The sequence below is a fragment of the Eurosta solidaginis genome, chromosome 4 (assembly GCF_040869045.1).
Source record: "Eurosta solidaginis isolate ZX-2024a chromosome 4, ASM4086904v1, whole genome shotgun sequence".
In the NCBI taxonomy this organism is placed as follows: Eukaryota; Metazoa; Arthropoda; class Insecta; order Diptera; family Tephritidae; genus Eurosta; species Eurosta solidaginis.
In genome coordinates, this window is record NC_090322.1 from 204,054,443 (window position 1) to 204,081,666 (window position 27,224).

Genomic DNA, 27,224 nt, shown 5'->3' on the forward strand with positions numbered 1-27,224 from the left:
AGTTATTTTTTATTTTATCACATCACCAAATTGATGTTGCTGATAAACCAACATGGACGATGGCGCGGTGATTGGGCAGCCCAATTTTAGGGCTACCAATGAGCTCATGGCAGAATACTCACCCTCAACCCTTCCTGGATCTGTCCGTGATCAATAGGTTCAATAGGGTTCAATAGGCTCCCGTCCATATTAATTCCCAACCTCATTCATCCCTTAATAAAATATGAGTGGTAAACGTAGACGGATATTTATCCGGCACTTTCCGGAAACTAGCAACATTAAGGTAATAACCCATCTTCTCGAAAACGTGAATATCCCCCGGCCCTTAATCCGCTTGGGAATACTTTGCTGTAGCTACAGGCTGCACCTTTTTACTTAAATTTCAAAAGGTTTCGAATTTAGAAAGTCTTGTCGCGCTTAATTGAAAGTGATTTTGGAAGTAGCTGCTTCTTTTACGACTAGCTAGCTCTACTATGTTGAATAGCCGGAAGCAAGGGGGTGGGGGCGGTCTCTATATTAAGTTACCCCATACCGTGCGCTGACTTATTCTTCTTCTAATTTTGCCCTTCGGAACACAAACTATGCAAAATATCTCAAGTTTGCTATATACACCCGAATAGTGATATATGTAACTTTAAGTGGCCGGCCTACATGTTTTATGCAAACTTTGAACGGAATCTGCTAGGGCTGCTGAATTTCTCAGAAACTTTATATATATATATATGTATATATACATATATTAATATAAGAAATATTGTCATGTAACATGTAAAAAATGTACTTAGTTATTTGATACAAAATAGTACTAAATTTAATATCATTTCACAAAAGGGCCTCTTCTTTTCTCCCCTTTCTCTCATCCTTCGTTTTATATGGGAGTTTTCAAAATAACCTGTCACTACATAGACCACCTTGTCGTTATTACATCATGGGTCTAGACGTTTCACAAACATGCCTTCTAGAACAGTTGTATCTCATGCTTGGTTATTTAGCTATATACATGTAAATATATGTACATATCTGTAGTTTATGTTTTTCTTCCAGCCATATGCATGTGTATATGTATGTGTGAGTAACAACTTCTGCTCTTAGCTGCCGGCTACATATTGTAACGAATGTTAGCAGCACTGAGCGATGCTATCGTCTCTAAGCCGATGCTAAGCAGTGACGTGAATTCACATCCATAGATCAATCATTATGTATCTACATAAACGAAACAATAATTGCGTCTACACATATGTACCATGTACGTATACGAGCAGCGGAGAGTCAATGCACAAACACATGCATATATCGGAGATACTCCTATAAGTATGCAATGAGAAAAAAACTATAAAATTGTGCAATTGTAGTTACAGCTGAGAAGTTTGAGAGCTGCTGGACTAGTAGATTCTGGAAGCGCCTAGAAGATGCGAAGGTTGAAATCAAAGAGTATAAAAGGCGGCAATTGTAGAGGCGCTGAAATTCAGTTTGATTTGAGTTGTCAAGCAGTTTCGACTAAGACGCTATCTAGCGAGCAAGAGCAGTATTATTTTGAATAGTAGAGTTTCATTTGAGCTATCAATCAGTTTGGTTATTAAGCAAGCTATTCGTTGCACAGTTTGAGTGTTATTGTGAAGTACTTTAATAAAGGCCATTTTGCATTATTACAAATTGGAGTTATTTATTCAACAGTTTAGTAATTCGAACTTAGCAGAGGATTGCAAATAAGAGGGTTTGCAAGTAAATTCGTTACAATATATATATATATAATCTCTCCGCTTCAAGGTGCTGGTTATGTGTATGGAATATTCTTATATGCCTTGTACATAAGTGTGACTGCTTGCTTTAATGTGTACATGTATGTAAGTGTGGCTGCTTGCTTTATTTTTGTTGTGCATTTAATTAGGAGCAGCATAGTGATGTTAAATTCGACACAATATGGTTAAGTTTGAAATATGTTTATAACTAAGACGTTATAACTATGGCAAGTTTGCCACCAGCTTAATATCTTACCGGGATTCTGAAGGTAGGGTTTATGACGTGCACACAAAGGTGGAAACTAAACGGCAATAAAATAATTAAAGTAATATAAAAATAAACGATATTTACAAAAGAAAGTTGCTCAAAAGTTTTTTACAGACACATTAGAGCAGTAGATTAGTAGATTGTGAATAATCAGTTATGTACAGTTACTAAGCATTTTTTCACGAGATAAGCAAAAAGGCCGTAGAAATAGATTTACTATTAACGGATGCCGCCCGTCATGACGATTGTAAAGCATGTAAACTTTCAAAAGATAAGCCAATCTGAATACAAAGGTAAGAGGAAGAAGGAAGAGAACACGTTTTATCAGTAGATCGTTAAAAGTTGAATGCGGCATAAAATCAAGCATGGAAGCGTTGAAAAAAAGAGCTATTAAAATGAAGCTCAACTAATGCTCTTAGAAGCCTTTCACAATTAATAAAATATCTTAAAAGCAAATAAAACAATAGTTAAATGTGTTAATGTTGCAATCTATAAAGATAAAGCTTCTAATTGTGGGTATGAAAATGATGTGGGAACAAAGGCGATTTTGCTGGTGGTAGTGGCGTGTGGGATATAGGAAATATGTGTAACGTGTGAAAAATGAATTTTGAGCTTTTTATTTTTCAATCCATAAAAACGTAAAAAAAAAATATAATCAACGCATGTGAGTTTCCAGATTACACTAAGCCAGCAAAGATATTTAGCGCGCATATGGCAATTATTCATGTTAATGTTAGATACTATATGAAACAAGTAAGGGTGCATAAGTACGGGTATACGCGAACACTATATACTCAGCGTGAGTTTCAACTGCGCAGTTCATTTCAGATAAATTATTTTTCTTATCCTACTGAGCCATGTTTTAAACACAAACTATTTCCAAAAAAGTAAGGGAGTCTATGTGAAATATCATGGACACAAAACTATTTTTCGCTAAGATATAACGTATTATTCTAGTGTACGAGCCTTTTAAACATCTTTTACATAAAAGTGGGCAGGGTCCTTAACCGATCCCGTCCATTTTTACTAGGACAATATGTGTACCCAATTTTATTACGATCCGTTCATTTTTATTCGAGTTACGGCTCCCGAAACATAGAAAATTGATTAGACATAAAAGGGGCGGTGCCACGCCCATTCATATTTCTTGTTATAAATCCAATTAGGGAAAGAAATATTATTGATATAAAGTTATTTTTTGCAAAGTTGTAGCTAATTTTCTTCGTCCACGACCCTTTTAAAAATCTTGTATATAAAAGTGGGCGTGGTTCTTAAAAGGTCCAGTCCAGGTTTATTATTTACTAAATAAACAAGTTTTTTTTTGTTTGTTTTCCAAAATGTTATATATATTATATATATATTTATATATATCTATATATATATATTTATATATTTATATATATATTAGGGTGCGCCAAAAAAAATCGATTTTCGTTTTTTTTTAGAGTGTACACAGATTTTCGAATTCCTGACCATAAATGGAGTATAATGGCCAAATATGAGTTTTTATGTTAATGGGAAAGCGTGCCTCATCGACGTTTTTTGTTTTCGTGAAAAGCTTTTATGTAAATGAATATATCTTCTCACCCAAAAATCGTGCGGCCAACTTTTACCCCAGTTTTTGCAGGGAATTGAACGCTCTACAAAAAAGGTCTTATACATTTTTTCATTAATGTGACCATTACAAAGTTCTTCGAGGTCGAAAATTGACTAATTTCTGAAACCCATAAGGTTTTGTTAAAAGTTGTGTAGCTCAAAAACGGCAAAATATTAAGTAACGAATTTTTGATATTTAAATGGGAAATTTCACGGTCTACAAAAAAGGTAAAATGCATTTTTTTCATTTACCAAACCGTAAAAGAGATATTCACGGTTAACAACGGAACATTTTTTACGAATACATAAATGTGCCACCGCACATGCATACATTCATACACGTACCTAACGCTCGTTAATAGCGATTCAAGTAGATATTTTAAATAAAGGATTAGGTAGTTAGCAGGTAGCTACATCTTTTCTTTTCATTTTACTCAACACAATCGAAAATATACATATGTATACCACAGAACTCATGCGTATTCAGAGCATTTTGTAATAAAATTATTCATTTCAGAAAAAATAAGTTTTTTTTTTAAATAAATTTTATATTTTATTTATTTATTTTTAAAAAAAGACCAACAATTAAATCCATGAATTGAAGAACAATTGAGATGAGACCTATGCTTACGATTATTATCTGTATTCACAGCAGTCGTGTCGAAACACATTGCTTTGATGTATCGAGTAATACCCCATTTATCTAAAGTCCTCAAAATTGCTGATGTTTGGTTTTCTGATAATCCGGACTCCATTTTTGGAACTCCTAGTAACTCATATCCAAATGCAGTGAGAAGAATTGGAAGCCTATCTACGGTTTTTGACTCAGAAATATCTTGCAGCAATTTCCCATCCCAGTCTTCGACGTATTTATCATGTGTTTTAAAATCGTATTTCAGCCCTTGAGCAATGTCCTCTTAGCATCATACGGGTTCGTTGAATTGTTTTATAACTGAGAGTTGTATCTTCTATCCTGATGCCAACACTTGACAAAACTGGAGTTATTATGAACATCGCGTTTCTACTACTGACATTAGCTCTGTCAAGAGCAGAGATGAGTTCTGGGGTTAGAACATTAAATTTGGTTGATTTTTTCTGTATTGGCTGTTCATAAGTAAAATCCGAACCAAAGTGTGTAGTTGGACTGAATAAAGATATGGGATCCGACATTTCACTGTCACTAATCCTACTGCAGGATGACCATGGTTGACTTAGATCTAGACAAAAAAAAAGAATATTGTATTGGGAAACGAAATAATGACAAGTTCGGAAATTTAAAAGACCACAAATCGTTGTGCTAGTTATTGATTAAAAATTAATCCTTATTTGTTCTGCTGCCATCAAACTTGCACTTATGTTAGGAGATATTACGTTGTGATGGATAAATGCTTTACGTTTGCCGCTTTTCTGATTCAAATACAAGTCCTTAATGCTGATATTAAACGATTTTAAGGACTTCCGATGGGATGGTGATTTCTTGCGTTTATAATTTTTTGTTATACTTCGCCACTTGTAATAACATCGAACAATTCTTCTCTCTATATTTTGACGTTTGGTAGTAGGAATACCATATTTTTTCCAAAGCTCTATAACCTGAGCTGCTGCATTTTTAGCACTTTTTGAGACAGAAGCTTTAAGACTATTTAACTGGTAAAAAAATACGCACATAACTTCTTTCATGGTTGGCAATTTCAGCTCGAGAATTTTCGGCATTGGGATGTCTATGAAAGTAATTTCGTTATTCATCTTATACGGTTAACAGATTGATAACGACTACTTACTTAAGAATTTTTTTTTTTAAATATGATGTGCAACTTTTTTCTTTTGTGTTGTATAAAGTGAAAAGAAATGCTGTAGCTACCTGCTAGTGGGCTAAAAGATTTAAATATATACCTAATCCTTTCTCTAAAAAAGAATCACTGTTAACAAGCGTTAGGTACGTGTATGAATGTATGCATGTGCGGTGGCACATTTATGTATTCGTAAAGAATCTCAGACAGGCGTAAATACATCATAATATTAAATATGTCGAGGAATGCTCACCATTTGTCGAGGAATGCTCACCATTCAAAATGTAATTTCCTTTATTAATAGAATTTTCCTCACACGACATTTTTATAATTTCAATAAAATTATTTCACAATTGCTGATATGCGCAGTGAGTTCCTGAACGCTCTGTTTGACTTCACGTAATTTCAAGTAATGAAAATGGTTGACACAATTTTATAGTTTTCTCAATCATTATCTCAAGAACTACTAGATTGTTTCATATCTACACTTGAGTGAAAACTCTATTCAGCCATATCAAAGCGTTCAGGACCACACTCGGTAGAGCACTTTAGCTCTTACCTCGCTCACAGCAGAAAATATTGTACAGTGAAAAGTAGGTACATCAAGAGTAATGAAATACTATCTCTCATAGTATAATTGGAACAACGAATCAGAAAATTCAATCAAAGACGCCATTGCATTAAAGCAAATACTACTACGATCATAGTTACATGCAACCTTTATTGAATGGACAAAGTAGTTTTAGCAAAGTAGAAGTGAACATACAGTATGTTCTACATTTTATGAACTAAATCAGATACTGCACCGACACGGCCTTCCTGACGATCACACGTCCTCGTGGTTGTCTAAAAATTAAAGACTGGATGTTACAATTTGCGTGGTTTACAAATTTATTAACAATGTTTTTTTTTTTTTTTTTTTTGTTTTTTTACATAAGCCTTTAGAAATAAATAAATTAATTCAGGTTTCCATATTTGGTGTGAAGGTAGAGACTTCTGATGACAGGATGTTCTGTAATTTTCTTTTTTTTTTTTTTTTTTTTTTTTTTTTTTTTTTTTTTTTTTTTTTTTTTGTATATTAGATATGCTCAAACAACAGTTACGCAGGCTAGGTTCTTATTAAAACTTCAGTTAGTAATTCTCAATTAAAGCTTCTTATACATCTTGAAGTAACAGGGTATATCTTTTTATTTACAGTATTAATAGACCCCCGCCACAACACCAACTGCGCCACCCGCCATGATCAAACAATTGTGTTCGCACTTGAGCTTGCAATTATAGTGACTGTGGTGCGATCTACTGTCTTTACTTTGCATGGACGTCTCTTTCAACGTTTTCTTTATCAACACTTTTATCAGTACTAAGCTCACCAGACAATTCTGTGGTAACCTGTCCTTCTGGCATCTTCCTTAAATGCTCGTGGGAGTACTTGTACGTCCTTTTATTTGTTAATGAACTCAACACATACCTATCTCCGTCTAATACCTCTGCAACCAAAAATGGACCTCTGAACTTAGGATCTAATTTCGTTTGGTGTCGCTCTTCATTTTTTAACAATAGCTTGATCAGATGGTAATGGGTTACGGGAGAGAAAGTCTACATGGGCCATACGTTTCCCTTCTCTATATTGTACGTCAAAGTCAAATGACTGCAAATAGGCCCACCAACGGTGAACTCTTGGAGTTAAATCAATTTTATTTCGTGACGCCTTTAAGGAATTACAATCTGTGAATACTATAAATTTTCTGCCTTGCAAATAATGGCCAAAATGCTTTATTGAATTAACAACTGCTAATGTTTCCAATTCATATGAATGATATTTGGATTCGGCTGGCGACGTTCTTTTGCTATAGTACTCAACTACATGCGGCTTATTTTCGATTTTGTGCAATAGAATTGCACCATAACCGTCAGAACTAGCATCAGTATGTAGCTCTATTGGAAATTGAGGGTCAAATATGGCTAAAACGGGCTTATTTGTTAGAATTGAAATGATGTTCTGTCGTATCTGCTCATTTTCAGTTGACCAGACAAAACTATGTTTAGCAGAGGTAAGCAAATATAAAGGTTTCATCACTTGTGAAAATTTAGGAATGAATTGTCGGAAATACGATGCCAACCCTATGAACTGTTTTAGCTGTGTAACAGATTGAGGCGGGGGTAAAGCGGTTAATGCTTGGACCTTACGTGGATTAGGTCGAATCTCACATGACTTTATTTCGTAGCCAAGATATTCAACACTGGTCTTTAAAAAGGAACACTTTGTTATATTGAATGAAAAACCTGCTTTCGTGAGAACATCTAAAACTATTTTCAATCTTTCCAGAGCTTCTTCTTTTGTTTTAGCAACTACCATGACATCATCCATATACACGACAACAAACGAATGAGCAAGTTCGCCTAAAGCTACCATAACAGAGCGTTGAAACACTGATGGTGCATTCTTTAGGCCAAATGGCATTGCCAAATATCGTACTGGCCTTCCGGTGTAACGAACGCTGTACGCTCTATAGAATCAGGATGTATGGGAATCTGGTGAAACCCACTTGCCATGTCAAGGCAACAAAAATATTTTGCCCCCCGTAATCTAGCTATCTGATCGGAACAAAGTGGTAGTGGGTATTTGTCAGACACAGTATTAGCATTCAGCTCGCGATAGTCCACACAGAGGCGATCAGTACCATTCTTTTTCCTGACAAGAAGCATCGGGCTTGCAAAAGGTGAACAGCTTGGCCTAATAATATTAAACTTTATAAGCTCACTTATTTTATTTCGAACAGTTTCTTTTTCTTCAGAGCTTAGTCTATAGGGTCGCCTCTGTACAGTTTTATTTGGATCAACCAACCGTATCTCTAACTGACCAGTATTAGCCCGAGTTCGCGGAATTCCATCAATAAAACAATTTGAAAATTCTTTTAAAATTTGCAACAAACACTCTTTATCAGATACATCAAGCTCTGCGACTTTATTTATAAGATCCTTGTAATTTTCGGATACCGAACACGTATTTACGCTTTTCGAAATAAAAATATCAAAGCTATCAACCGACATGGCAACTCCGAAACCTTGGCTTATAATTTCACGACCAATTATTACATCGTACGTTAAATGGCAGTCTAAAACTACATGAAATAAAACTTCTAAGGCATGCCCACCGATTACAACATCACATAAAATTTGTAGTGTGCTACATACAGTGGCATTACCGATACCTTTCAACACAACGTTATTATTTATTCTTTTACCCACAAATTTTTTGATACAGACTCTTTTAAAAGCGAACATTCAGCCCCAGAATCAAAATAAAATGGATACGACTCACCAGACTGAAACAGCATACCTTTTGGTTCAGCTACTGCACATAAGTTCACCTTCTTCCCGTACGAGTTCTCCTTTATGCCACTCAAAGATGTGCTGCTTCCCTTTGGACACACAGTCGCTACATGACCTGCTTCACCGCATTTGAAGCATGTAATCGTTGGCCGTTTTCTTTCCAGCGATGAACTGCTCTGCAATTGATTTCCTCTTGAAGCGTGGCTCACATTATTTCTTTTCAAACGGCAATCCGCAATTTTGTGACCCGTTTTACCACAGTAATGACATTTTACAACTGTTGACAACCTTGATTTCTTATTTTCAGGATACGTAGAACCAGCAAAAGTAGACGACTCCTTTCGCTTTCCAAAGGCAAAAGCTTGAAGGTTTTGCTGAAGCTCATTTCTAGTTTTCATATCAGTTGTGAAAAGCAAACGCTGTAATCTGTTATCAAACTGTGCAGTGTGCGCAAGAACGACAGACACGGCGATCTCCTCAATGTTCATTGACTTCCATCTTGACACAAGGGAAGTTACCAATCGACTTCCATACAGAGAAAGGCATTCACCATCACTCGGACGACCATTCAAAATGTGTATCAATGCGGCCGCTGGAGTCTCAACACCCACGAATCGCTGCACGAACAAGTCTTTAAATTGCTGCCACGTTATGCCAGCAAAGCAAACTTGTGACAACCACTGCGAAGCACCTCCTTCTAAAGCTTTACTTAAGGATATGATTAGCGCACTACCCACTAATGAATTTTCCGCAAAAATCATGTCGACTGTAGTGCACCACGAAATTGGGTCAGCGCCAGGACTATCTGGATTAAACTTCGGCAACGAGATAACTTTTGGCTCTATAATATTAGGTTTATGCATTGCTCTAATTAACTCCTGGAAGTTTCGATTTTGCGACTCCAGAAGCGCGCGCCAACATTCATTTGAGGTTTCTTCAGGCGGGATCCATCTCACTTCTGATGTCGAGGAATGCTCACCATTTGTCGAGGAATGCTCACCATTCAAAATGTAATTTCCTTTATTAATAGAATTTTCCTCACACGACATTTTTATAATTTCAATAAAATTATTTCACAATTGCTGATATGCGCAGTGAGTTCCTGAACGCTCTGTTTGACTTCACGTAATTTCAAGTAATGAAAATGGTTGACACAATTTTATAGTTTTCTCAATCATTATCTCAAGAACTACTAGATTGTTTCATATCTACACTTGAGTGAAAACTCTATTCAGCCATATCAAAGCGTTCAGGACCACACTCGGTAGAGCACTTTAGCTCTTACCTCGCTCACAGCAGAAAATATTGTACAGTGAAAAGTAGGTACATCAAGAGTAATGAAATACTATCTCTCATAGTATAATTGGAACAACGAATCAGAAAATTCAATCAAAGACGCCATTGCATTAAAGCAAATACTACTACGATCATAGTTACATGCAACCTTTATTGAATGGACAAAGTAGTTTTAGCAAAGTAGAAGTGAACATACAGTATGTTCTACATTTTATGAACTAAATCAGATACTGCACCGACAAATACATTAAATCATCTCTAGGACACTTGCAAAACTGGTTATTTTCGGTTCTTGTTGTTTTTGCAAACCAGATATGGGCAGCAATGTAGGCAACTACAAAATGTTAACATCCAAATTCTGCAATTTTAATACCGATTTTAAATGTTCCGTTGTTAACCGTGAATATCTCTTTTATGGTTTGGTAAATGAAAGAAATGCATTTTAAAATTCAAAACATGGACCCGGATACACCTAGAATGTGTGTGTATTATGGATATCAAATGAAAGCTGTTGCTGAGATCTCTAAAGTTCATTGTGATATTCGATTTAATCGCATCAACCTGGCAAAACTGATACATATGCATGCGAAGCCGAAATAAAGACAAGAATTAATAATACCCACATACCTATTTACATACGTCCTATTCGATTTGCCTGAAATTTCGTACATAAATTTGCCTATATTAGTATTTACGATGCTTTTTTCCGGGAAGTATACCAGAGACGGACTGAGACTGGGATTAGGACTAGGACTGGGACTGGGACTGAGACCCGGAATGGGACTGGAACAAAATATATACCCCCTCTGGGACTGGCAATAAGAGATGAAGAAGAAGGAGAAAAACTTGAGAGAAGAGAAAAGAGAGAAGGAGACTGAGAAAGAGATATAATGAGACGAAGATGGAGATGAAGCGAAAAAGACGGAGGGAGGAGTGAATAAAAAGATTAGGAAAAAGTGTAGAAGAGTAGGGCAGAGTTAGACGGAAAAAGCTTATTAAAATGTATGCAGATAGGCCAAATTTAGGGCAGAACAACATCTGCCGGGTCTGCTGGTATATCTAATATCTAATATCTAATATCTAATATATATTATAAATGGGAAAGTTTGGATGTTAAGATGTTTGGATGTTTGGATGTTTGGATGTTTGGATGTTTGTCCAGACGTTTGTCTTTGTGACTCAATAACGCAAGAACGGCTGGACCGATTTGGATGAAATTTTGCACACATATAGCCAATAGTCTAGAAGGATCTACTAGCTATATATTTTTCAAAAGGGGCGTGGTCCCCGCCCCCTAGGAACAGTTATAATTTAATTATTATATTTTTTCGTCTTTGCGACTGAATGACGCCAGAATGGCTACACGGATTTTGATGAAATTTGGGACACAGACAGTAGTCTACTAGCGAAATTTTTTTCGAGCATGGAAAGAGGGGTGGGGGTCCCACGACCCCTTCGAGAAATTATTTTTCATAATTTTTACACATTATAACTTTACGTATACTGGCCTTCACCAATATCACAGACTCAAGGGGTCAAATAAGTCGAGGGCTTACAAAGTAAGCAGTGACACCCTCCGCCCGCCCCCCTTTATCTACCCCTCTGGTGTAAAATCCATAAATTGTTATAACTCAATCTAAATTTTCTCCTAAATCAATAGTTTTTGGTATCTGGTACATACAGAACGAGATCTAGACAATTTTGGAGGAACGATCAGTGGTCCTCTCCTCTACTCCCGCCATCCGCCCTCCATCAATTGTTTTTATTAGCACGCTTTTATTAGCTTTACCTGTATGTTTCTATCTAACTTTTTATTCGCTCCAATGCGCCTGCTGCCTTATTAACATGGTTTTATAATTAGCTTCACCTTATTTGTAATCCCGTAAGGGTCATATCGAGCCCCTTCCGGGATCATTTCTGGATGGTTTTCGGGATCGGTCCGGGATTACGCCGGGGTAATTTCGGGACTTTTTCGGGGCTATTTCGGGATCACTTTGGGACCCTTCCGGGATCATCTCTGTATAGTTTACGGGATCCGTCCGGGAGCCCGTCGGGGTTATTTTGGAACATTTTCGGGACTATTCCGGAATCATTTCGGGACTATTTCGCGATCATTTGGGGACCCTTCCGGCATCATTTCTGGATGGTTTTCGGGATCCGTGCGGGATCTCGTCGGGGTCATATGGGGACTTTTTCGGGATCATTTGGGGGCTCTTCCGGCATCATTTCTGGATGGTTTTCGGGATCCGTCCGGGATATCGTCGGGGTCATTTGGGGACTTTTTCGGGATCATTTGGGGGCTCTTCCGGCATCATTTCTGGATGGTTTTCGGGATCCGTCCGGGATCTCGTCGGGGTCATTTGGGGACTTTTTCGGGATCATTTTGGGGCTCATCCGGCATCATTTCTGGATGGTTTTCGGAATCCGTCCGGGATCCCGTCGGGGTCATTTCGGGACTTTTTCGCGACTAATACGGGATCATTTGGGAACCCTTTCGGAATCATTTCTGGATGGTTTTCGGGATCCGTTCGGGATCCCGTCGGGGTCATTTCGGGACTTTTTCGCGACTAATACGGGATCATTTGGGAACCCTTTCGGCATCATTTCTGGATTGTTTTCGGGATCCGTCCGGGATCCCATTAGGGTAATTTCGGGACTATTAGGGGATCATTTGGGAACCTTTCCGGCATCATTTCTGGATAATTTTCGGGATCCGTCCGGGATGCCGACGAGGTCATTTCGGGACTATTTCGGGATCATTTGGGATACCTACCGGCATCATTTCTGGATGGTTTTTGGGATTCGTCCGGGATCCCGTGGGGGTCATTTCGGGACTTTTTCTCGACTAATACGGGATCATTTGCGGACCCTTTCGGCATAATTTCTGGATAGTTGTCGGGATCCGTTCGGCATCCCGTCACGGTCATTTCGGAACTATTAGCGGATCATTTGAGGACCTTTCCGGCATCATTTCTGGATAGTTTTTGGAATCCTTTCGGGATCCCGTCAGGGTCATTTCGGGGCTTTTTCGGGATCATTTAAGGATGGCTTTCAGTTTTCGTCCGGGAGCCCGTCAGGGTAATTTCTGGACTTTTCCGAGACTATTTCGGGATCATTTTGGGACCTTCCCAAGATCATTTATGGATGGATTTCGGGATTTGTCCGGGATGCCCTCAGGGTCATTTTGGGACTATTAGGTGAGCATTTGAGGACCGTTCCGGCATCACTTCTAGATGGTTTTCGGTATCCGCTCAGGATCCCGTCGGAATTATTGCGGGACTTTTTCGGGATCATTTGGTGTCCCTTCCGGCATCATTTCTGGATGGTTTTTGGGATTCGTCCGGCATCCCGTCGGGTTCATTTCTGGACTTTTTCTCGACTAATACGGGATCATTTGCGGGCCCTTTCGGCATCATTTCTAGATAGTTGTCGGGATCCGTTCGGGATCCCGTCAGGGTCTTTTCGGAACTATTAGGTGATCATTTGAGGACATTTCCGGCATCATTTCTGGATAGTTTTCGGGATCCTTTCGGGGTCCAGTCAGGGTCATTTCGGGACTTTTTCGGGATCGTTTAGAGATGGATTTCAAGATTCGTCCGGGACCCGTCAGGGTAATTTCTGAACTTTTCCGAGACTATTTCGGGATAATTTTTGAACCTTCCCAAGATCATTTCTGGATGGATTTTGGGATCAGTCCGGGATGCCGTCAGGGTCATTTTGGTATTAGGTGATCATTTGAGGAGCTTTCCGGCATCACTTCTGGATGGTTTTCGGTATCCGATCAGGATCCCCTCGGAATCATTGCGGGACTTTTTCGGGATCATTTGGGGTCCCTCCCAAATCATTTCTGGATGGATTTCGGGATCTGTCCGGGATCCCGTCAGGGTCATTTAGGGGTGCGTTCGAGATCCCGTCAGGGTCATTTCGGGACTTCTTCGGGACTATATCGGGATCATTTCTGGATGGTCTATGGGATCCGTCCATGACCCCTTAAGGGTCATTTCGGGACTATTAGGTGATCATTTGAGGACCTTTCCGGCATCACTTCTGGATGATTTTCGGTATCCGTTCGGGATCCCGTCGGAATCAATGCGGGACTTTTACGGAATCATTTGGGATTCCTTCCGGCATCATTTCTGGATGGTTTTCTGCATTTGTCCGGGATCCCGTCGGGGTTATTTCGGGACCTTTTCGGGGCTAATACGGGATCATTTGGGGATCCTCTAGGGGTCGTTTCGTGACTTTTTCTGTATTATTTCGGGATCATTTTGGGACCCTTTCGGCATAATTTCTTGATGGTTTGCCGGATCCATCAGGGTCATTTCGGGACCATTTTGGGATCATTTGGGGACCCTTCCGAGATCATTTCCGGATCCGTCCGGGATGCCGTAGGAGCCATTTCGGGATTTTTTGTTACTTTTCCGGGATAGTTTTTGCACCCTTCCGGGATCATTTCTGGATCTGTGCGGGATCCCATCTGGGTCAATTCCGGACTATTTCGGGATCATTTTGGAATCCTTCCGGAATCATTTCTGTATGGTTTTCGCGATCCATCGTGGATCCCCTCGGAGCCATTTCGGAACTTTTTCTGGAGTTAGTCGGGATAATTTAGGGACCCTTCCTGGATATTTTCTGGATGGTTTTTGAGATCCGCCCGGGAGCCCGTCAGGGTCATTTCGGAACCTTTTCGGGATCATTTTGGAACACCTTCAGGGATCATTTCTGTGTGGTTCTCTGGATACGTCTAGAATCGTGTCGCTCTCATTTCGGGTTTTTTTGGGACTATTCGGGGAACTCTTGGAGACCCTTTCGGGGCATTTCTGGATGGTTTTCGGGATCCGTCCGCGATAGCGTTGGGGTCATATCGTAGCTTTTTCTGGATAATTTCGGGATCATTTGGGATCCTATCAGGTTATCAGCTCATTTAGTTCTTTTTTTTACTCAATTACAAAAATAAAATGCATTAGACAGAAAACAAAATTTTAAACAGATAATAAGCAGGCTAACGCGAATAGCCCATATATTTAAAATTTTCCTTGCGGACGGGGCCGCGGGTAAAGGCTAGTATATTATAAATGGGAAAGTTTGGATGTTAAGATGTTTGGATGTTTGGATGTTTAGATGTTTGGATGTTTGGATGTTTGTCCAGACGTTTGTCTTTGTGACTCAATAACGCAAGAACGGCTGAACCGATTTGGATGAAATTTTGCACACATATAGCCAATAGTCTAGAAGGATCTACTAGCTATATATTTTTCAAAAGGGGCGTGGTCCCCGCCCCCTAGGAACAGTTGTAATGTAATTATTATATTTTTTCGTCTTTGCGACTGAATCACGCCAGAATGGCTACACGGATTTTGATGAAATTTGGGACACAGACAGTAGTCTACTAGCGAAATTTTTTTCGAACATGGAAAGAGGGGTGGGGGCCCCACGACCCTTCGAGAAATTATTTTTCATAATTTTTACACATAACTTTACGTATACTGGCCTTCACCAATATCACAGACTCAAGGGGTCAAATAAGTCGAGGGCTTACAAAGTAAGCAGTGACACCCTCCGCCCGCCCCCTTTATCTACCCCTCTGGTGTAAAATCCATAAATTGTTATAACTCAATCTAAATTTTCTCCTAAATCAATAGTTTTTGGTATCTGGTACATACAGAACGAGATCTCGACAATTTTGGAGGAACGATCAGTGGTCCTCTCCTCTACTCCCGCCATCCGCCCTCCATCAATTGTTTTTATTAGCACGCTTTTATTAGCTTTACCTGTATGTTTCTATCTAACTTTTTATTCGCTCCAATGCGCCTGCTGCCTTATTAACATGGTTTTATAATTAGCTTCACATTATTTGTAATCCCGTAAGGGTCATATCGAGACCCTTCCGGGATCATTTCTGGATGGCTTTCGGGATCGGTCCGGGATTACGCCGGGGTAATTTCGGGACTTTTTCGGGACTATTTCGGGATCATTTTGGGACCCTTCCGGGATCATTTCTGTATAGTTTACGGGATCCGTCCGGGATCCCGTCGGGGTTATTTTGGAACATTTTCGGGACTATTCCGGAAACATTTCGGGACTATTTCGCGATCATTTGGGGACCCTTCCGGCATCATTTCTGGATGGTTTTCGGGATCCGTGCGGGATCTCGTCGGGGTCATATGGGGACTTTTTCGGGATCATTTGGGGGCTCTTCCGGCATCATTTCTGGATGGTTTTCGGGATCCGTCCGGGATATCGTCGGGGTCATTTGGGGACTTTTTCGGGATCATTTGGGGGCTCTTCCGGCATCATTTCTGGATGGTTTTCGGGATCCGTCCGGGATCTCGTCGGGGTCATTTGGGGACTTTTTCGGGATCATTTTGGGGCTCATCCGGCATCATTTCTGTATGGTTTCGGGATCCGTCCGGGATCCCGTCGGGGTCATTTCGGTACTTTTTCGCGACTAATACGGGATCATTTGGGAACCCTTTCGGCATCATTTCTGGATGGTTTTCGGGATCCCGTCGGGGTCATTTCGGAACTTTTTCGGGACTAATACGGGATCATTTGGGAACCCTTTCGGCATCATTTCTGGATGGTTTTCGGGATCCGTCCGGGATCCCATTAGGGTAGTTTCGGGACTATTAGGGGATCATTTGGGAACCTTTCCGGCTTCATTTCTGGATAATTTTCGGGATCCGTCCGGGATGTCGACGAGGTCATTTCGGGACTATTTCGGGATCATTTGGGATACCTACCGGCATCATTTCTGGATGGTTTTTGGGATTCGTCCGGGATCCCGTCGTGGTCCTTTCGGGACTTTTTTTCGACTAATACGGGATCATTTGCGGACCCTTTCGGCATCATTTCTGGATAGTTGTCGGGATCCCGTCACGGTCATTTCGGGACTACTAGGGGATCATTTGAGGACCTTTCCGGCATCATTTCTGTATTGTTTTCGGAATCCTTTCGGGATCCCGTCAGGGTCATTTTGGGACTTTTTTGGGGCTAATACGGGATCATTTGGGGATCCTCTAGGGGTCGTTTCGTGACTTTTTCTGTTTTATTTCGGGACCCTTCCGGCATAATTTCTTGATGGTTTGCCGGATCCATCAGGGTCATTTCGGGACCATTTTGGGATCATTTGGGGACCCTTCCGAGATCATTTCTGGATCCGTCCGGGATGCCGTAGGAGCCATTTCGGGATTTTTTGTTACTTTTGCGGGATAGTTTTTGGACCCTTCCGGGATCATTTCTGGATCTGTGCGGGATCCCATATGGGTCATTTCCGGACTATTTCGGGATCATTTTGGGATCCTTCCGGAATCATTTCTGTATGGTTTTCGCGATCCGTCGTTGATTCCCTCGGAGCCATTTCGGAACCTTTTCTGGAGTATGTCGGGGTCATTTGGGGACTTTTTCGGGATCATTTGGGGACTTTTTCGGGATCATTTGGGGCTCTTCCAGCATCATTTCTGGATGGTTTTCGGGATCCGTGCGGGATCTCGTCGGGGTCATTTGGGGGCTCTTCCGGCATCATTTCTGGATGGTTTTCGGGATCCGTCCGGGATATCGTCGGGGTCATTTGGGGATTTTCCGGGATCATTTGGGGGCTCTTCCGGCATCATTTCTGGATGGTTTTCGGGATCCGTCCGCGATCCCATCAGGGTAATTTCGGGACTATTAGGGGATCATTTGTGGACCTTTCCGGCATCATTTCTGGATAATTTTGGGTATCCGTCCGGGATGCCGACGAGGTCATTTCGGCATTATTTCGGGATCATTTGGGATACCTACCGGCATTATTTCTGGATGGTTTTTGGGATTCGTCCGGGATCCCGTCGGGGTCATTTCGGTACTTTTTCTCGACTAATACGGGATCATTTGCGGACCCTTTCGGCATAATTTCTGGATAGTTGTCGGGATCCGTTCGGGATCCCGTCACGGTCATTTCGGAACTATTAGGGGATCATTTGAGGACCTTTCCGGCATCATTTCTGGATAGTTTTTGGAATCCTTTCGGGATCCCGTCAGGGTCATTTCGGGGCTTTTTCGGGATCATTTAAGGATGGCTTTCAGGATTCGTCCGGGAACCCGTCAGGGTAATTTCTGGACTTTTCCGAGACTATTTCGGGATCATTTTGGGACCTTCCCAAGATCATTTCTGGATGGATTTCGGGATTTGTCCGGGATGCCCTCAGGGTCATTTTGGGACTATTAGGTGAGCATTTGAGGACCGTTCCGGCATCACTTCTGGATGGTTTTTGGTATCCGTTCAGATTCCCGTCGGAATAATTGCGGGACTTTTTCGGGATCATTGGGGTCCCTTCCAAAATCATTTCTGGATGGTTTTTGGGATTCGTCCGGCATCCCGTCGGGGTCATTTCGGGACTTTTTCTCGACTAATACGGGATCATTTGCGGGCCCTTTCGGTATCATTTCTGGATAGTTGTCGGGATCCGTTCGGGATCCCGTCAGGGTCTTTTCGGAACTATTGGGAGATCATTTGAGGACCTTTCCGGCATCATTTCTGGTTAGTTTTCGGGATCCTTTCCGGGTCCCATCAGGGTCATTTCGCGACTTTTTCGGCATGATTTAAGATTGGTTTTCAGGATTCGTCCGGTATCCGTCAGGGTAATTTCTGGACTTTTCCCAGACTATTTCGGGATAATTTTGGGACCCTCCCAAGATCATTTCTGGATGGATTTCGGGATCTGTCCGGGATGCCGTCAGGGTCATTTTGGGACTATTAGGTGATCATTTGAGGACCTTTTCGGCATCACTTCTGGATGGTTTTCGGTATCCGCTCAGGATCCCGTCGGAATTATTGCGGGACTTTTTCGGGATCATTTGGTGTCTCTTCCGGCAACATTTCTGGCTGGTTTTTGGGATTCGTCCGGCATCCCGTCGGGTTCATTTCGGGACTTTTTCTCGACTAATACGGGATCATTTGCGGGCCCTTTCGGCATCATTTCTAGATAGTTGTCGGGATCCGTTCGGGATCCCGTCAGGGTCTTTTCGGAACTATTAGGTGATCATTTGAGGACATTTCCGGCATCATTTCTGGATAGTTTTCGGAATCCTTTCGGGGTCCAGTCAGGGTCATTTCGGGACTTTTTCGGGATCATTTAGAGATGGCTTTCAGGATTCGTCCGGGAACCCGTCAGGGTAATTTCTGAACTTTTCCGAGACTATTTCGGGATAATTTTGGGACCTTCCCAAGATCATTTCTGGATGGATTTTGGGATCAGTCCGGGATGCCGTCAGGGTCATTTTGGTATTAGGTGATCATTTGAGGAACTTTCCGGCATCACTTCTGGATGGTTATCGGTATCCGATCAGGATCCCCTCGGAATCATTGCGGGACTTTTTCGGGATCATTGGGGTCCCTCCCAAGATCATTTCTGGATGGATTTCGGGATCTGTCCGGGATCCCGTCAGGGTCATTTAGGGGTACGTTCGAGATCCCGTCAGGGTCATTTCGGGACTTCTTCGGGAATATATCGGGATCATTTCTGGATGGTTTATGGGATCCGTCCATGACCCCTTAAGGGTCATTTCGGGACTATTAGGTGATCATTTGAGGACCTTTCCGGCGTCACTTCTGGATGATTTTCGGTATCCGTTCGGGATCCCGTCGGAATCAATGCGGGACTTTTACGGAATCATTTGGGATTCCTTCCGGCATCATTTCTGGATGGTTTTCGGGATTTGTCCGGGATCCCCTCGGGGTTATTTCGGGACTTTTCGGGGCTAATACGGGATCATTTGGGGATCCTCTAGGGGTCGTTTCGTGACTTTTTCTGTATTATTTCGGGATCATTTTGGGACCCTTTCGGCATAATTTCTTGATGGTTTGCCGGATCCATCAGGGTCATTTCGGGATCATTTGGGGACCCTTCCGAGATCATTTCTGGATCCGTCCGGGATGCCGTAGGAGCCATTTCGGGATTTTTTGTTACTTTTCCGGGATAGTTTTTGCACCCTTCCGGGATCATTTCTGGATCTGTGCGGGATCCCATCTGGGTCAATTCCGGACTATTTCGGGATCATTTTGGAATCCTTCCGGAATCATTTCTGTATGGTTTTCGCGATCCATCGTGGATCCCCTCGGAGCCATTTCGGAACTTTTTCTAGAGTTAGTCGGGATAATTTAGGGACCCTTCCTGGATATTTTCTGGATGGTTTCTGAGATCCGTCCGGGAGCCCGTCGGGGTAATTTCGGAACTTTTTCGGGACTATTTCGGGATCAATTTGGTACCCTTCAGGCATCATTTCTGTGTGGTTATCTGGATAAGTCTAGAATCGTGTCGTTGTCATTTCGGGTTTTTTTGGGCTTACTTCGGGAACTTTTGGAAACACTTCCGGGGCGTTTCTGGATGGTTTTCGGGATCCGTCCGCGATAGCGTCGGGGTCATTTCGTGGCTTTTTCTGGATAATTTCGTTATCATTTTGGGATCCTATCAGGTTATCAGCTCATAAAGTTCTTCTTTTTACTTAATTACAAAAATAAAATGCATTAGACAGAAAAAAAATTTTAAACAGATAACTTTATAAGCAGGCTAACGTGAATAGCCCACATATTTCATTTTCTCCTTGCGGACGGGGCCGCGGGTAAAGGCTAGTATATTATAAATGGGAAAGTTTGGATGTTTGGATGTTTGTCCAGACGTTTGTCTTTGTGACTCAATCACGCAAGAACGGCTGGACCGATTTGGATGAAATTTTGCACATATATAGCCAATAGTCTAGAAGGATCTACTAGCTATATATTTTTGAAAAGGGGCGTGGTCCCCGTCCCCTAGGAACAGTTATAATTAAATTATTATATTTTTTCGTCTTTGCGACTGAATCACGCCAGAATGGCTACACGGATTTTGATGAAATTTGGGACACAGACAGTGGTCTACTAGCGAAATTTTTTTCGAACATGGAAAGAGGGATGGGCGTCCCACGACCCCTTCGAGAAATAATTTTTCAATAATTTTTACACATTATAACTTTACGTATACTGGCCTTCACCAATATCACAGACTCAAGGGGTCAAATAAGTCGAGGGCTTACAAAGTAAGCAGTGACACCCTCTGCCCCCTTCCCCCCTTTATCTTCCACTCTGGTGTAAAATCTATAAATTGTTATAACTCAATATAAATTTTCTCCTAGATCAATAGTTTTTGGTATATGGCACATACAGATCGAGATCTAGACAATTTTGGAGGAATGATCAGTGGTCCTCTCCTTTTACCCCCGCCATCCGCCCTCCATCAATTGTTTTTATTAGCACGCTTTTATTAGCTTTACCTGTATGTTTCTCTGTAACTTTTCATTCGCTCCTGCGCCTGCTGCCCTATTAACATGGTTTTATAATTAGCTTCACCTCATATGGAGACCCTTCCGGGATCATTTCTGGATGGTTTTCGGGAACGGTCCGGGATCCCGCCGGAGTAATTTCGGGACTTTTTCGGGACCCTTTCGGGATCATTTTGGCACCCTTTCGGGATCATTTCTGTATAGTTTTCGGGATCCGTCCGGGATCCCGTCGGGGTTATTTTGGGACATTTTCGGGACTATTCCGGAATCATTTCGGGATTATTTCGCGATCATTTGGGAACCCTTCCGGCATCATTTCTGGATGGTTTTCGGGATTCGTCCGGGATCCCGTCGGGGTACTTTCGGGATCATTTGCGTACCTTCGAGAGACAAATTCTTTATAGTTGCCGGGATCATTACGGGACTTTTTCGGGGTTATTTTGGGTCCCTTTAGGCATCATTTCTGGATGGTCTTCGGGATTCGTCCGGCATTCCGTCGGGGTCATTTCGGGACTTTTCGCGACTAATACGGGATCATTTGGGGACCCTTTCGGCATCATTTCTGGAGGGTTTTCGGGATCTCGTCGGGGTAATTTGGGGACTTTTTCGGGATTATTTGGGTGCTCTTCCGGCATCATTTCTGGATGGTTTTCGGGATCCGTCCGGGATCTCGTCGGGGTCATTTGGGGACTTTTTCGGGATCATATGGGGGCTCCTCCGGCATCATTTCTGGATGGTTTTCGGGATACGTCCGGGATATCGTCTGGGTAATTTGGGGACTTTTTCGGGATCATTTGGGGGCTCTTCCGGCATCATTTCTGGATGATTTTCGGGATCCGTCCAAGATCTCGTCGGGGTCATTTGGGGACTTTTTCGGGATCATTTGGGGGCTCTTCCGGCATCATTTCTGGATGGTTTTCGGGATCCGTCCGGGATCCCGTCGGGGTCATTTCGGGACTTTTTCGCGACTAATACGGGATCATTTAGGAACCTTCTCGGCATCATTTCTGGATGGTTTTCGGGATCGGTCCGGGATCCCGTCGGGGTCATTTCGGGACTTTTTCTCGACTAATACGGGATCATTTGGGAACCCTTTCGGCATGGTTTTCGGGATCCGTCCGGGATCCCATCAGGGTAATATCGGGACTATTAGGGGATCATTTGGGGACCTTTCCGGCATCATTTCTGGATAATTTTCGGGATCCGTCCGGGATGCCGACGAGGTCATTTCAGGACTATTTCGGGATCATTTGGGATACCTACCGGCATCATTTCTGGATGGTTTTTGGGAGTCGTCCGGGATCCCGTCGAGGTCATTTCGAGACTTTTTCTCGACTAATACGGGATCATTTGCGGAACCTTTCGGCATCATTTCTGGATAGTTGTCGGGATCCGTTCGGGATCCCGTCACGGTCATTTCGGGACTATTAGGGGACCATTTGAGGACCTTTCCGGCATCATTTCTGGATAGTTTTCGGAATCCTTTCGGGATCCCGTCACGGTCATTTCGGGACTATTTCGGGATCATTTTGGGACCCTCCCAAGATCATTTCTGGATGGATTTCGGGATCTGTCCGGGATGCCGTGAGGGTCATTTTGGGACTATTAGGTGATCATTTGAGGACCTTTCCGGCATCACTTCTGGATGGTTGTCGGTATCCGTTCAGGATCCCGTCGGAATAATTGCGGGACTATTTCGGGATCATTTGGGGTCCCTTCCGGCATCATTTCTGTATGGCTTTTGGGATTCGGGACTTTTACTCGACTAATACGGGATAGTTTGCGGGCCGTTTCTGTATCATTTCTGGATAGTTGTCCCGAACGGATCCCGTCAGGGTCTTTTCGGAACTATTAGGAGATCATTTGAGGACCTTTCCGGCATAATTTCTGGTTAGTTTTCGGGATCCTTTCGGGGTCCCATCAGGGTCATTTCAGGACTTTTTCGGCATCATTTACGATTGGTTTTCAGGATTCGTCCGGGATCCCATCAGGGTAATTTCTGAACTTTTCCGAGACTATTTCGGGATCATTTGGGGACCCTCCCAAGATAATTTCTGGATGGATTTCGGGATCTGTCCGGGATGCCGTCAGGGTCATTTTGGGACTAGTAGGTGATCATTTGAGGACCTTTCCGGCATCACTTCTGGATGATTTTCATTGCGGGACTTTTTCGGGATCATTTGGGGTCTCTCCCAAGATCATTTCTGGATGGATTTCGGGATCTCTCCGTGATCCCGTCAGGGTCATTTAGGGATGCGTTCGAGATCCCGTCAGGGTCATTTCGGGACTTCTTCGAGATCGTTTCTGGATGGTTTACGGGATCCGTCCAGGGCCCCTTAAGGGTAATTTCGGGACTATTAGGTGATCATTTGAGGACCTTTCCGCATCACTTCTGGATGATTTTCGGTATCCGTTCGGGATCCCGTCGGAATCAATGCGGGACTTTGTCGGAATCATTTGGGATCCCTCCGGCATTATTTCTGGATGGTTTTCGGGATTTGTCCGGGATCCCGTCGAGGTTATTTCGGGACCTTTTCGGAGCTAATACGGCTTTTCGGGGCTAATACGGGATCATTTGGGGACCCTTCCTGCATAATTTCTTGATGGTTTGCCTGATCCATCAGGGTCATTTCGGGATCATTTGGGGACCCTTCGGAGATCATTTCTGGATCCGTCCGGGATGCCGTAGGAGCCATTTCGGGATTTTTTGTTACTTTTCCGGGATAGTTTTTGGACCCTTCCGGGATCATTTCTGGATCTGTGCGGGATCCGATTTGGGTCATTTTCGGACTATTTCGGGATCATTTTGGGACCTTTCCGGGTTCATTTCTGTATGGTTTTCCCGATCCGTCGTGGATCCCCTCGGAGCCATTTCGGAACTTTTTCTGGAGTATGTCGGGATAATTTTAGGACCCTTCCTGGATATTTTCTGGATGGTTTTTGAGATCCGCAGGGGAGCCGTTCATGGTAATTTCGGAACCTTTTCGGGATCATTTTGGAACACCTTCAGGGATAATTTCTATGTGGTTCTCTGGATACGTCTAGAATCGTGTCGTTGTCATTTCTGGTTTTTTTGGGAGTTTTCCGGGAACTTTTGGAGACCCTTTCGGGGCATTTCTGGATGGTTTTCGGGATCCGTCTGCGATAGCGTGGGGGTCATTTCGTAGCCTTTTCTGGATAATTTCGGGATCATTTGGGATCCTATCAGGTTATCAGCTCATTTTGTTCTTTTTTTTACTCAATTACAAAAATAAGATGCATTAAACAGAAAACAAAATTTTAAACAGATAACTTGATAAGCAGGCTAACGCGAATAGCCCATATATTTAAATTTCTCCTTGCGGACGGGGCCGCGGGTAAAGGCTAGTATATTATAAATGGGAAAGTTTGGATGTTAAGATGTTTGGATGTTTGGATGTTAAGATGTTTGGATGTTTGGATGTTTGGATGTTTGTCCAGACGTTTGTCTTTGTGACTCAATAACGCAAGAACGGCTGGACCGATTTGGATGAAATTTTGCACACATATAGCCAATAGTCTAGAAGGATCTACTAGCTATATATTTTTCAAACGGGGCGTGTTCCCCGCCCCCTAGGAACAGTTATAATTTAATTATTATATTTTTTCGTCTTTGCGACTGAATCACGCCAGAATGGCTACACGAATTTTGATGAAATTTGGGACACAGACAGTAGTCTACTAGCGAAATTTTTTTCGAACATGGAAAGAGGGGTGGGGGTCCCACGACCCCTTCGAGAAATTATTTTTCATAATTTTTACACATTATAACTTTACGTATACTGGCCTTCACCAATATCACAGACTCAAGGGGTCAAATAAGTCGAGTGCTTACAAAGTAAGCAGTGACACCCTCCGCCCGCCCGCCCCCCTTTTATCTCCCCTCTGGTGTAAAATCTATAAATTGTTATAACTCAATATAAATTTTCTCCTAAATCAATAGTTTTTGGTATCTGGTACATACAGAACGAGATCTCGACAATTTTGGAGGAACGATCAGTGGTCCTCTCCTCTACTCCCGCCATCCGCCCTCCATCAATTGTTTTTATTAGCACGCTTTTATTAGCTTTACCTGTATGTTTCTATGTAACTTTTTATTCGCTCCAATGCGCCTGCTGCCTTATTAACATGGTTTTATAATTAGCATCACCTTATTTGTAATCCCGTAAGGGTCATATCGAGACCCTTCCGGGATCATTTCTGGATGGTTTTCGGGATCGGTCCGGGATTACGCCGGGGTAATTTCGGGACTTTTTCGGGACTTTTTCGGGACTATTTCGGGATCATTTTGGGACCCTTCCGGGATCATTTCTGTATAGTTTTCGGGATCCGTCCGGGATCCCGTCGGGGTTATTTTGGGACATTTTCGGGACTATTTCGGAATCATTTCGGGATTATTTCGCGATCATTTGGGGACCCTTCCGGCATCATTTCTGGATGGTTTTCGGGATCCGTCCGGGATCCCGTCGGGGTACTTTCGGGATCATTTGCGTACCTTCGAGAGATAAATTCTTGATGGTTTCCGAGATCATTACGGGACTTTTTCGGGGTCAGTTTGGGTCGTTTCCGTAACCATTCCTGGATGGTTTTAGGGATCCGTCCGGGATCCCGTCGGGACAATTTCGGGGCTATTTCGGGATCATTAGGGGTATCTTCCGGCATCATTTCTGGATGGTTTACGGGATCCGTCCGGGATCCCGTCGGTGTCATTTCGGGACCATTTGGGGTCCATTCCGGCATCATTTCTGGATGGGTTTCGGGATCCGTCCGGGATCCCGTCGGTGTCATTTCGGGACCATTTGGGGTCCATTCCGGCATCATTTCTGGATGGTTTTCGGGATCCGTCCGGGATCCTGTCGGGGTTATTTTGTGACTTTTGCGGGATCATTTGGGGTCTCTTCCGGCATCATTTCTGGATGGTTTTCGGGATCCGTCCGGGATCCCGTCGATGTCATTTCGGGACTATTACGGCATCATTTGGGGTACCTTCCGGCATCATTTCTAGATGGTTTTCGGGATCCATCCGGGATCCCGTCGGGGTCATTTCGGAACTTTTTCTCGACTAATACAGGATCATTTGGGGAACCTTTCGGCATCATTTCCGGATGGTTTACGGGATCTGTCCGGGATCCCGTCGGCGTCATTTTGGGACTTTTGCGGGATCATTTGGGGTCTCTTCCGGCATCATTTCTGGATGGTTTACGGGATCCGTCCGGGATCCTGTCGGGGTCATTTTGGGACTTTTGCGGGATCATTTGGGGTCTCTTCCAGCATCATTTCTGGATGGTGTTCGGGATCCGTCCGGGATCCTGTCGGGGTCATTTTGAGACTTTTGCGGGATCATTTGGGGTCTCCTCCGGTATCATTTCTGGATGGTTTACGGGATCCGTCCGGGATCCTGTCGGGGTCATTTTGGGACTTTTGCGGGATCATTTGGGGTCTCCTCCGGCATCATTTCTGGATGGTTTACGGGATCCGTCCGGGATCCTGTCGGGGTCATTTTGGGACTTTTGCGGGATCATTTGGGGTCTCTTCCGGCATCATTTCTGGATGGTTTACGGGATCCGTCCGGGATCCTGTCGGGGTCATTTTGGGACTTTTGCGGGATCATTTGGGGTCTCTTCCGGCATCATTTCTGGATGGTTTATGGGATCCGTCCGGGACCCTGTCGGGGTCATTTTGGGACTTTAGCGGGATCATTTGGGGTCTCCTCCGGCATCATTTCTGGATGGCTTACGGGATCCGTCCGGGATCCTGTCGGGGTCATTTTGGGACTTTTGCGGGATCATTTGGGGTCTCTCCCGGCATCATTTCTGGATGGTTTTCGGGATCCGTCCGGGATCCTGCCGGGGTCATTTTGGGACTTTTTCGGGATCATTTGGGGTCTCT

General features: G+C 42.7%; 2 protein-coding genes and 1 long non-coding RNA gene across 7 annotated transcripts in view; 1 reads left to right on the forward strand and 2 right to left on the reverse strand.

Annotated features, from left to right (window-relative positions):
* Nucleotides 1–27,224, forward strand: part of LOC137250915 (uncharacterized) — a 570,288-nt gene that overhangs the window by 114,602 nt on the left and 428,462 nt on the right. The window lies entirely within an intron of this gene.
* LOC137250913 (uncharacterized) overlaps nucleotides 1–27,224 on the reverse strand; it is a 178,497-nt gene that overhangs the window by 107,232 nt on the left and 44,041 nt on the right. The window lies entirely within an intron of this gene.
* On the reverse strand, nucleotides 3,530–10,682 carry LOC137250911 (uncharacterized). 2 transcript variants are annotated; one of them, XR_010953114.1, is made up of 3 exons: nucleotides 8,734–10,682; nucleotides 5,385–6,239; nucleotides 3,530–5,324 (listed from the first exon to the last, which is right to left on the reverse strand). XR_010953114.1 is itself a non-coding variant. In XM_067784629.1 (2 exons), the coding sequence occupies exons 1-2, from the start codon at nucleotides 9,773–9,775 to the stop codon at nucleotides 6,220–6,222; spliced, it is 1,062 nt and encodes a 353-aa protein (XP_067640730.1). In that variant the 5' UTR covers nucleotides 9,776–10,682; the 3' UTR covers nucleotides 3,530–6,219. The 2 variants fall into 2 exon arrangements, 1 of the variants encoding a protein (XP_067640730.1); XM_067784629.1 differs by having other exon boundaries at nucleotides 3,530–6,239.